Here is a 13,267-nt window from a genome sequence, read left to right as displayed (position 1 = left end):
TTATTAAAACTTCTAAAAATCTGTTGAACTTTAAAAATCTGTATTAAATTATTTGTCCATTATTATCAAACTAAAAATTTGAGTTATCTCCCCAACACAGTTTGTTGAAAGATTATTGAACATGTGTTTGCAACAGTTTTCTCGAGTTATCTCCCTTATAAAATTAGCTTGGTAAAATATTGAACAATTGTCAATGATAGCCTACCAGTAAATGTCAACCAAATTGGTTGTCAGTATTTATCATTATTAATCTTTGAATACAAAAAACAAAGTTTCAAATTAATCTAGATTTAAAGGTGTTTGCTACGGTTTCAAAATAATAAGCTTCTAAAAGACTACTAAATGATAGCATATTAATAAAGGAACTTAAAAGCAGAAAAATTAGGGTTCCATGCACTTGTTTGAGGTATTAGCCATTAAAAGTTTAGCAAGAACTGATTCTCTAGATTGTTAAAACTTTTAACATTGGCAGATTATTTTATTTTAAAAAACTATAAAAAAAGGGTTTTATAAGATTTTTAAATATGGCTTTTTAAACTATGTAAAAATTATAAAAAAAATTGAGCATTACCAAGCAAATATTTTAAATGACAATACATGGATAAAATCAGAGGGTTCCAAAATCTAGCAAAAAATAAAAAAGACAAGGGGCGCAAACATCCTTAATGAATACCAGGCTTTGGCAATTTAACAAGATCAAAGAATACAAGGTTGTTCAAATTTTGAAATATACATACTTCCAAGTACATCAACATATGTTTGTGAACTCTGACCGGTTCCTACACTATTTGAAGCAAAACAGATGTAAAATGTTTCATCATTCATTTCAGTGTTTGCGATGGTGATTGATGGTTGGTTCACTGTAGATCCACTATATTTAGCAGTGTTCATATTAATGTCCACCTCTTGACCACCTTGAACTTTCTTCCAGAAGACAGTTGTATGTTGTGGTGCAGCTCTCACGGAGCAGACTAAAGTTACACTTTCTCCATAGTTGACAGAATAAGAGGATTTTTCAACAGTAACAATTGGTATATCTAAAATGAAAATTTGATGTGTGAAAATATTTTAGAGTTATCTCCCATGTCAGGAAAAAATATTTTCTAAGTGCTTCTGGGAATATATTTTTCCAAAAAAAGTAGAATATAATAGATACCATATGGTATAATAAACTTATATAAAATGATATTGTTGAAACTGTATCATGTAAAAATTAATGTTAACAATTCAGCCTTTTGAGTACATAAATCTTAGTAAGTGGATTTTTTAAAAGTAACAATTAAATCTAAAATAAAAATTTAATTTGTGAAAATATTTGAGTTATCTCCCATGTTATGAAAAAATATTTTTGATTCTCAATTTATGAAAAAAATATTTTCTTAGTGCTTGAAAATTTTTTTTTCTCCCAAAGTGTAGATTAAAGAACACATACCATAACTGAATATAAACTTACAAACTGATAACTTTTACATGACACTGTATTAAAGCTAACATTAAAACAGTAAACCAATAGAAGAAACAGTAATCTTACTTCCAATGACTGTTAACGTTGTAGTGTCACTCCGTCCTGTGCCTACGCTGTTTGAAGAATGACACCGGTAGTTAGCTATATCACTGAGATCTGTGTTGAGAATGACTAGAGATGGCGATGAGACAGATGATCCTGAATACTTGTTAGTATTGGACATTTGTACATTTTGCTCTTGTTGATTTCCTGAAGTCCGTGTCCAGTAGACGTTTGTTTCAGGTGGTGTGGCGGAGACTGTACATGCCAAGGTTATAGAATTTCCAATATTAACATTGTATGTACTCTGCACTATACTGACAACTGGGATACCTAAAGAAGAAAACATTGATAAACTAATTTGAAATCATAAATAACCTTCTCATTGAATGCTGGAATATAGAAGTGCTTTTCCTGGGAGCCATTCCTAACAAATGTTTTCAAGTTACAATATAATATAAATCAGAACTTTAATGCAACAATAATAGATTAAAAATCTGCTTGAAACATTGAAAAAAAAATATTTTTGTGGTAAGCAACAAGTTTCATAAAACATAACTTTATGTTACGAGTTATGTGAACAATAGATAGTTTTCTGAGAAAATCTTATTGAATTAAAAATGGACGTTCACAGTCAGAATATATATTGTCAATCCTAAAATCAGATTGAGAGGTGTATATAGTGTCATCATCTGTGGTGTCCATATAATTCTGCCTCAGTATGCTGGCTGGTTGTCTCAAATCATTTGTTTTCTAAATGTTAATTAAGGGGTGACAGTAAGACCAATTTCCACAAACCTATTTTTCAGACCAGTTTGGATTATTAGTTGGAGATAGCTTTACACAGCATCAGCATAAAAAGGCTCTATTGCTGCAGCCAGTATCGAGGATACCAGTATATCATTTAATTTTTAGGTCTGACATATAGAGTAATTTGAAAATTACTTTAAACATCAATCTTATCAAAAGTAAATATAAAAATAGGATTGATGAAAACCTCTATCCTAGCACAAGCGTAATCAGGCTAATATCTAGGAATTCCATACCCAAAATTAACATTTTGAAAAGTATTTATCAATATTGTAATAAGTTTCATAGAACATTAGACCTTTATCTTAAAGGTCAAGTTAACAATTAGATTTAAAATTGTGCTAAGTAAATCTAATTGATTAAAGATGGACGTTCACAGTCAGAATATATATTGTCAATCCTAAAATCAGATTGAGAGGTGTATATAGTGTCATCATCTGTGGTGTCCAAACCATTGTCTTAATACAGTGGATAGTCTCATAAAAAAGATTTAGAAATATATAAATAACTTACTGCCAATAACATCCAGGAAAGTTTGACTGCTTGATCCAGTTCCAGCTAGATTTGTTGCATAACAAACATAATTGCCCTCATCCGAGTTGCCTGCATTCCTGATGGTCAAGGATGGATTGTCCACTGTTGAACCGCTATATCTATTACTGTTTGAATTCATGTCAATATCTTGTAATTGTCCGTTTACAATTCTACGCCAGAAAACGGTGGTTTCTTTTGGAGTAGCAGTGACTTCACAACCAAGAGTAATGGTGTTTCCCAGGATGACTGTATATGTGTTTGACAAAACATTGACTGTAGGTATATCTGAAAAAATATGTTACCATAAATATTAAAGCATTCTTATGTAGGTATAAAATTGAGAGTAGAAATTGGAAATGTGTCAATAAGACAACCACCCGACCAAAGAGCAGAAAACAGCTGAAGGCCACAGATGGGTCTTCAACACATACTTTGATTACATGATAGATTCTAAATTCTACAGTGTATTAAGGAGGCTCGCGGGTACAAAAATTTCAGCAAAAAATTAAAACCTTTATTTATTACACTATTGCTTATTACTTTATGATATGGTACAAAAATCAACCCAAAAAAACAGAACAATTTGGTTTGGCCCCAGATGACTTTTAAAAGGTTTATATCATTGAAAAAGCTCCAAATTATCTCCCTTTGGTGCAAAAATGCCATTTTTTGGCATTATATTTACATATCTTTTTTAACTCATCGGTGACCTATATTTTTTATTATTGCTTTTAAATAAGCTGTACATAAACTAAATAATTGTAAAATTTAAACGATTTCTGTAATTAGGTTATTTTTTTTATTTCAATATTACCTCTATTTCTCCCATTAGTTCAACAGAAAAAAAGGACAACAAAAATGTATGCTTCTTTCGGAGGCAGACTGAGCTTAAATGAACAGCGACTCCATTTTTTTATTTCATTTTTCTTTTAAGTAGAGGATAAAGTTCATTTATAAAAATATATAGCGAAATCCTATATTAGAAAAAAAAAATTGATTTATACCCGGGAGACCCTGTAACAAAGATTAATTTTCTTTTTTTCTATATATTAGAATGTTCTTTAATACAGAAGGGTTTTCCTCATTGAAGATTGAATGGTGATCAATAATTGTTTACATCTTTGACCTCCTTTTCTTTATGGATAGTTGTCTTATTGACAATCATACCACTGCACTTTAATTTGTTTTATTTGTAAAAGCTCTTTTCCATATATTTATGTAGTATCGAACTAAATTATTATTTAACTATCATCAGAACTTACTTCCAAGAACATCGAGGAATGTTTGATCACTGGATCCAGTTCCAACACTATTCTCAGCAAAACACTGATAAAATCCTTCATCATTGAGGTCAAGGGCAGAGACGGTCAAGGACGGTTGACCAACAGTGGATCCAGCATATTTTCCTGAATTTAATGCGATTTCATTCATTTGGCCATTTTGCAATCTTTGCCAGTAAACTCTGGTCTCAGCTGGGTTAGCAGATACTGTACATACTAAAGTGACTGATTTTCCGTAGTCACCATTGTATTGGGTCTGGCTTACAGTCACTATAGGGATAGCTGGAAAAAAAAGTTTGAATATATGTGCCTTTGTCCTTACTTTGCATTTTTTAAAAAACTATTTTTTCAAGTCAAAATACATTTGACATATTTACATGCATTTCAAACTATTGGCGAGTTATCACTGCTTTTAGTCATACATTTTGGTCATGCAAATCTTATTGCATAAATGTGAATTTCATAATCAAAATATGTATAATCATTCAATACAATCACCAAATGAGAGAAGCCTTGGTGTGTACATCATTATTTGCAACACTATAGGTGTATTGACATAAATTTATTCAGAATTGATTCTTTTCTTTTCTAGTAAGTTAATGTAAAAACATTAAAGTATGCAGCTATCTCCCCTTTATTGAACTTACTATGAGATGTGATTTTTTGCTTTTGATAGACACCAGCTAAATCACTGTTTTTTTCAATTTTGGTTGTAAATTTCATAAATAGATTTTCATGTTATGAATTAATACACCATATGTTGTTTGTTGAATGTTGTTTTTGAATCAAATATGTGTAGCCAGTTGGTCTCTTGTTCCCGGTTTTTATAATTTACTTACTGCCAGTCACATCCAAAAATGTTTTTTGACTGGTACCCATTCCGACAGCATTAGTTGCAGTACATATGTAATCGCCTTCATCGGCAAAGTCAGCTTGTGAAATGATAAGTGATGGCGAGTTGACCGTTGAACCACTCAATCTGATATTTCCTCCAACAGATACATCGGTAGTTTGACCACCGACAACTCTCTGCCATTGTACAACTGTGTGGAGTGGGTTAGCATTGACCACACACTGCAAAGTTACTGTACCACTGACCACTACACTGTAACTGTTTGATAGTATAGCTACTACTGGAATACCTAAAATCGAAAAAAAGCAATACATCTTAATATATTCCAAGTTATTAGATAGAGTTCTACAAGATGTAGAGTTCTACAAGATGTATACTTTTTTCAATGTTAAAAAAACAAATTACTGTACTTGTATATTTTACTTATAGAATATTTTTTTTCAAAATCATCGTTTTAACCCTTAGACTGCTACGCACGACTATTGTCGTTCCGATAAAGCAGTCCGCTACTGCTACGCGCAACTATAGTCGTTTTCCGTAACTAGTTTGTTTACACAGTTACCATGGAATGGGCGGAGTCAATATTCATGAGATTGCGGCAGTTTCGACTTGTATGGATTATGATTGGTTAAAAATCTGCGTTCTTTCGAGTGTCTCTTGACTTTAAATCAAGTATAAGCGATAAAACCGAAAGTGAAAATTTTTGATGAAAAAAGTGACAAAATGGCGGATATTATTTGGAGAAATGGCCAACAAGTATTTCAATTATAACGATTTAACAGAGGCGGCCGATTAAAAGGATTTGGACGAGAACAGAAGATATACTAGATGGAAATAGAAACATTCTATCAAAACTGCGAACAGAAGACTTTTAAAGCGAGAACCACCGGGATTCCCAGACCTTGTTCAAAATGGATGACATGAAACAATATTTGCGATGTTTATCATTTCGCCTTTCAAATGTGAATCAATATTGACTGACATCGATAGATCCGAACTTTAAGTTTGTCAAGATTATTTATTGATGAAAGCTATAACAATGAACTTGTCATATAAATATATTTGTACATGGAAGTAAAAGTCGGAGGAAAATACCGGAAACTATTTGCATAAAAAAGGCTGTTGGTCCGAGAAGAAACTTTTTTTTGATAATCACAATGGAACTAGTTCTTGAAAGAGATTTTCAACTATTTTGGTTCAATTCTGGAGTCATGAATACTTTTACATTGATGGATTCGTTAAAAAAAATAAGTTTACCTTTGTTTACCTCTATTTGCACCTGTACAGGTAAAAAAATGACCAGAAACTCGCACAAAAATAAAATAAATAAAAAATACAGAATCTAATGATACTTTTTTATATAACTTTTATTGATGAATATTCAATATTTACAAAGATACAGCAATTGTAAGTGAACATGTTTATTTCATCAGTGATTAAAATTTTATTCAGCAATACACAAAAGTACAATAGAAATGAATGCAGCAGTCTAAGGGTTAAGGTCCAAAATATGTAATTAAAAAAAAAGTCAAAAATAAAGTACAGAACTTTGTTGTCTGATCTGAAAAGATCTTTTATTTGCTTTACACGAATAAATACCAGCATTTATATAAATACTTTTATATATATAATATGTCAGTGAAATTGCATATTTGTCAAGAGAGAACAAAAGTTTCAAAATTATATCACATTACAGTTTCAAGAAAATCATTAGATTTGCCACAATTTATGTAAAAAATGTGCTGAAAGATTACATATATTCTAATCATATAAAATATTTCTTTACCTCCAGCGACATCTACAGTTGTCTGAGAACTCTGTCCAGTCCCTACTCCATTAGTAGCAAAACAAACATATGATGCTTCATCGCTAAGAACAACATTATTGATGGTTAGAGATGGTGTGTTGACCGTTGATCCACTATATTTGTTACTACTGACCACATTGATATTAGTCGGTTGTCCATTCTGGATTTTTTGCCAGTAGACTACTGTGTGAACTGGATTAGAGGTCACGGTGCAAGTCAAGGTAATAGTCTGCCCATAGTCAACATTGTATTGTTGTTGAGGTACCACAACAGATGGAATATCTGAAAATAAAATATAGAAAAATTTAATACTTTAAGTACAAGGATGAACTAAATCTAAAACTAGTTTTGAATACAACATGGGACTAAAACATGCTCAATTTATATGAAATCAGTAAAACTTATTACTAGAAAGACTCGTTAAGCAAGATTTTTAACATACTAGCTCACAAGGATACAGTTCCCATGAAAGACATATAAGCCAACGAGGAAACATAACTCTGAATCCTGACCAACCAGTCTTACTCCTAAAATCCTGGTGCTTTATGAAGAATTAACAAATACCTATTTTCATGCCAAGGGACCAAGCACTCAAAGAGAGCATACTTACAAGAGACCACTAATGATCTTTCTTTTATCACATTTAAAAGTTTTATAAAACTTGAAAAATATACTGAAAATATCTCTTGTTTTGCTATTCAATATTTCAAAGTATTGAGCAAAATAAAATAAATCAAAACTTTTCTTAATTTTGTTTTTAATACAATAAAAATTAAACCCTTTATTTCCATATTGCTCATACTTACTTCCAACAACATCTAGAACTGTTGACGTGCTCTGACCTGTACCAATACTGTTTGTTGCATAGCAGACATAAGAAGCTTCGTCATCAAGATTAGCATTATTGATGACAAGTGACGGGGAAGAAACAGATGAACCTGAATATTTCCCACTATTTGCCATTTCAATATCAGTTGACACACCATTCTTTATTTTCTTCCAGTTAACACTTGTATGTGCAGGATTAGCTGTTACAGTACAACCAAGAGCAACTTGTCTGCCAAAATCTACTGCATAGTTTGGTAAGGTTACAACAACAGTTGGAGGCTCTGAAAGAGATCAAAGTTTTATCAAAAATAACTCAGTTTGATATATAGCATAGTTCATACACTTGTTTTGTATAAAAATAATGGTTCTATTAGAGTTAAATTTTCAATTTCACCTTACATTATTGATATAAGAAAAATGGTATTGAAAGGTCAATTTTTATCTCAAACACATAATTTTTCAAACTTTCAAAATATTTGTTTTCTAAATAAAATCACAAGAACTCAGAACCGATTGCTTGCATGGCTTTGAAAGGCATTATCTTTCAAAATTTCTTGGAAACCATGAAAGAACTACTAATGTAAACTGCAATACAAATACAAAAATACTAAATTTTTGGACCAATAATCTTTATATTCAACTTACGGCCTTGAATGTCCAAAAATCCCTGAGAACTACGACCAGTTCCAACAATGTTTGTAGCATGACATCTGTAATTTCCTTCATCACTGAAATCCAAATCGTTTATTGTCAGTGATGGATTAACAGTTGTGGATCCACCATATTTACTTGGATTGGTGGAAGGACCTATTGTTGTGACCACTCCATTAATATCCCGTTCCCAATAGACTGACTGAGCAAAAGGATTGGCTGTAACTGTACATCCTAGTGTTATGGTGTTGCCAACTAATGCTTGGTAGTTGGATGATCCAATAATAGCAGAAGGTACACCTAAAATGTTGGGGAAAAAATGTATGAGAAAATATGCATAGGTCAAACAAAGGGGTGGGGATCCTAACAAGGAGGTTGAAATCAACTATTAATTATTGACTAAATTTAGATATTGGTAAGAAAACTTAATTTAAGTTCTGGTATTTGTTTTATTTTGTTTTCTCAAGCTTCGAGACTTAGTGACCTGTAGTTAAGTACTCATCTTGGCTAACATTTTCTATCATTACATTATTTTATTTCACGATTTGATAAAAAAAAAATACCATTTCAATTTGGAAAGACTTATGTGCATTTACTTTTTCTAATTTCTTTTAAAGATTTATTTCTTCGATTAAGAATTATGGAATCTTGCATCAGTTTTACAGACAAAAACTTTTATGACTCACTTATAAAAATACATTGAATGTTGTTTTCATCTATGAAAGGTCATTATTTGCATTTCAGGAATCTTTAATACTTTCAAACTGTTTATTTAGGCCTTAAATTCTTAAAATTAATTTCTGGATTAAAATAATAATTTAATAGTGTAAATATTAGCATGTACTTATACAGAATTTATAGGTCAACAATAGTTAAGAAGTTTCTCACACTTTAAACCATTTTCCTACCATGACCTATACCCTTATATCCAATTAAGCTTTTGGCTATATTAAATTTTACCAACCTGTGAAAAACGCCACAACTACTCTATTAGTAAGGTTTAGTGAAAATGTTTCTTTTGTATTTAAAAATAATTACCAGCTGATTTACCTTGAATACAAAGCAAGCCTGTAACAAAGTGATTAACCTCGGGTATGGGGTAGGAAACACCCACATTTTTATTGTTAAAACCCTCTCAAATTGAAGATTACTCTGAGCCAAAAATATCTGAACTTGAACTTAAATTGACAATAGTTTATTATTTAAGCTGGCCAAGTTAAAATGTAGGGGAAAATATGGTTGAAAGGTCATGTAATTGTTTCTTTTTAGATTTGGTTAAATTGGCATGCTTAAAAAGGGATACCAGCTTATAACTAAGCTTTGGGTCAGCACACTTATTACTCCATGGTATATTCTGTTGTTACCCATTCTTTTTTAAGTGTTTATCAATTGCATGTGCTTTGGAAGTAATTTTTTTAACAGATTTACTGCATAACAATCTTAATATATATTCATAAAAAAAAGTGAACACAAAAAAATATATATATCTTGCATTGCAATGCTACATAAATATACCTACCTGAGGTCTGTTCTAAGTTAATGAGACAAATTGTCTGATAAACAGCTAAATATGTTCTGGATGATGTCTGGTTACTTTAAGCAATTAGAACAGTGCAATCATATCTTAATTACCAAGTTGATTTTTAACAACATATAAATTCAATATGAATATATGGAGTTGTTTATTATATAAGGTGCGTATTGGTTGACTTTAAATAAAAGAGATATGGGATTTCAATGTTTGATGAGGGTTCAATATACAGGTTGGGGTACCACACTCTAGATATATGGGTCAGACTGTGTCTGGTACCACACACTTGATACATGGGTCGCAGACAGGTTCAGGTACCACACACTGCATACATGGGTCAAGGCCACAAAACTACTTACTACCAGCAACTATATCCAGTTTCGTCCGATTACTTTCGGCCAGACCGAAAACATTTTCGGCAAAACATTTGTAAACACCCTCATCTTCCGAGATGGCGTTTGTTATTGTAAGTGATGGAGTACTAATAGAAGAACCACTGTATTTGGTAGAATTTGTCACTTCAATTTGAGTTGTGACACCATTTTTAGTGGCTTCCCAATAAACACGAGTAGCTGTTGGTGTTCCACTTATAACACAATCTAAAGTAACAGTATTGGAATAATCCTCTGTGTATGTACTTTGGGGAATGCTGACAGTCAGTACACCTAGTAGAAAGAGGAAGAACTTGAACAAAAAATACCAAGTACAAAATTTGTTACAGGAAAGACTAGGAGGGGTTGGTTTAACATGTTCCAAACTAAGTACAGGAGAAGGACAAACACCATAAAAGGTTTATATAAATATTTATCAAATTGGTATAAAGCAACAAATGTCAGATTATAAGGATATGTTGCAGGTCTACAAGACCTCTTCTTAATTAAACCGAGACATGTGGTATAATTTATAGTGGAAGGAAGAATAACTTGAACAAAACATACCAAGTACAAAAGTTGTTGCAGAGAAGACAAGAGTAGGGATTGGTTAAACATATTCTAAACTAAGTACAGGAAAAGGATAAACAACACAGGGTATATATATATATAAAATTTTTCAAATTTGATATAAAGCAACAAATGTCATAGTATAAGAAAGATAGGTGCTCTTCAAGACCTTTTCAGAAATAAAAACAGACATTTTGTTAAAAGTTTCTGATCTTTTGAAATGCTGTCAAATCACAGAAAGCTACAACTATTTTTAATAGTCTATTTTCCAACAAGAAAGGCCAAACTCCATATAGAATATATCTGAAGGAAACAGTTACACCTGACAATTACTAAAGACTGATGGACTTTAGTGTTTTATAGTACATAGACTATATAAAATATATTTATAATTCATCACAAAAGGTGAGAGAATGACTAAGGGGAAGGGGTCATTGTATCCTCAATTTCAGTTAAAAAATCATGAAATTTATTGTGTAAATGTATATGATAAAAACAAAATCCATATTAGGAAGTCAAATTCTGACTGAATGACGTCTATTAAGTGTTGACTACTGTCAAAAAAGTTCATTTGTTGCATGTTGCTGTCAAATTGATTTCACAAAACCTTTTTTTAAACTTTTTAATAAAGAAGGGGATGACAGATATTTCTGTTAGGATTTGCATTTGTTTTAAATAATTGTTTTTAGAAATTTCAAAAAAGAATCAACTAAGATAAAAGCTTTGGTAAATTTTGTCTTGAATAAAATGTCTGATTTAGCAATTATATATATATAAAAAAAAAAAAAGTTAGGTTGAATCAAGCAAAAAGCAATGGGATCATCAAATGGTCAGTTGCATTCTTTCTTGCATATTCCAGTAAAATACTGGGACAGCCATCTTAAGTGTGAAACTTAGATCATTGCTGAAGCTTAATTATAAGTACAAGTAGTCGCTCAGTACCCTTGTACTTACTGTACAGTCTGTACAACTTAAATTTAGCATTCTAGCACTTACCTTTATTCACATTATTACAGTTAAAATGCAAATTTAGCTTATTCAAGTGGTAGAGTGTTATTTTTCCGAAAATATAGATTTCTTATATTTTGAACCAAGGGGAGATAACTTGTCCTTATTTATAATGTGTCATAAGGGATGGAAATTTTAACTCAATCAAAATCTTATTTTAAACAAATAAAGCATAGATTTTGCAAAGAACAATGAGGTTAGAATTTTATATTGTTACCATGGTTATTGCATGCACATGTTAGAAACAAATATATTTTAACTAGCTACATCATAATTTACAAATATTTTAAATTCATGCACCAATATATTTATAGACAAAACATATCAAACTTCTTAAAATAAAAATTGTGTTTAACTTTTGATTAACAAATTTGTATTTTAATATTAGTCATCAATATAAAATTATTAATTCAAAACTAAGTCTGTTTTTATTGCTCTTTAAATTCTTCTGATTGACTATATACTAAGGTTTGTCAATTTAAGGTGAAGGAAAACTTGATTTCTCATTTAATAGGTATCTAAGCTTGAAGCCATATGCTTTGGGATAAAAAGGGCATACAATGTCTCAATTAAAAAATACCTGTAAACAAAATCAAAATATTAAAAAAAATATACATTAAAAATTAAAAAAAATCAGATCAGCATCTTCCATGGGGTAATCACAAGATATAGTCTTCTTGGGCAAAAAAAACAACATCTGTAGAACTTACTGCCAGTAACTGAAAGTTGTGTATCCTGACTGGTTCCTGTTCCAACTGCATTTGTAGCAGAGCATCTGTAGGTACCAGAGTCAGAGGTAACAGTATTGGAAATGGTGAGAGATGGTGTGTTGACAGAGCCACCTAAATATTTGCCAGCATTATTTAGATTAATCGTTGATGATACACCATTTACAACTCTCTGCCAAGTTACGGTGGTATGTTGAGGATTAGCTGTTATTTGACACTCAATAGTGATAGAGTTTCCGTACAAGATACTGTAGGATGGAGATGGAATAGTTACTGTGGGTATATCTGAAACAACACATTATTGCCATTAGTATATACACTTAATAATAGAGGCATTAGTCAATTCTAAAATAAAATACAAATGACAAATTAAAGTCATAAGAAACGAGTGACCGGTGAAAAATAATGTTCTTCCAATTCTTGAACTAATGCATACAAACATCCTAAACTTCGTCTTCTGTGCTCGAATTTATCATTTTTTTCGTGTAAATTTCGTATAATTGTCAATTTTTTTTCTCAATCGGTCAGTGTTGTTGGGAAAATATGGCAGGTAATTAAAGTTCGTGTTTTGAAGCCGAAGTTTAACGATTGTCACCTGTTTGTCAACAATTGACGAAAAATAAACAAGAAAGCATGGAAATTGAGCACGTGTTTAACATGTAAATTCAGATAATAGTTTATTTTAAGGACATCCATGCGTATTGTGGTCACCGGATTTTTACGAGATGGGTCACACTGAGGTCACCTTGCATACGGAAAATATGTCGGGGGAATAGCTTGCTGGAAGGAAGC

At 31.4% G+C, this 13,267-nt stretch overlaps 1 protein-coding gene across 3 annotated transcripts in view; it reads right to left on the bottom strand.

Annotated features, from left to right (window-relative positions):
• LOC139523354 (hemicentin-1-like) overlaps positions 1-13,267 on the bottom strand; it is a 49,633-nt gene that overhangs the window by 17,890 nt on the left and 18,476 nt on the right. For 2 of the 3 annotated variants that reach the window (XM_071317250.1, XM_071317251.1), the window contains exons 8-16: positions 12,458-12,760; positions 8,262-8,567; positions 7,595-7,897; positions 6,768-7,070; positions 4,968-5,270; positions 4,111-4,410; positions 2,828-3,133; positions 1,532-1,837; positions 738-1,037 (exon numbers count right to left, since the gene is read on the bottom strand). In XM_071317250.1, coding sequence (XP_071173351.1) covers positions 738-1,037; positions 1,532-1,837; positions 2,828-3,133; positions 4,111-4,410; positions 4,968-5,270; positions 6,768-7,070; positions 7,595-7,897; positions 8,262-8,567; positions 12,458-12,760 — 2,730 coding nt within the window. The remainder of the gene's footprint in view (positions 1-737; positions 1,038-1,531; positions 1,838-2,827; positions 3,134-4,110; positions 4,411-4,967; positions 5,271-6,767; positions 7,071-7,594; positions 7,898-8,261; positions 8,568-12,457; positions 12,761-13,267) is intronic. The other variant, XM_071317252.1, reaches the window with a different exon arrangement.

Source organism: Mytilus edulis, chromosome 5 (assembly GCF_963676685.1).
Source record: "Mytilus edulis chromosome 5, xbMytEdul2.2, whole genome shotgun sequence".
NCBI classification, from domain to species: Eukaryota; Metazoa; Mollusca; class Bivalvia; order Mytilida; family Mytilidae; genus Mytilus; species Mytilus edulis.
The sequence above is the reverse complement of the archived record's forward strand: the minus strand, read 5'-3'. Positions and strand labels throughout refer to the sequence as shown.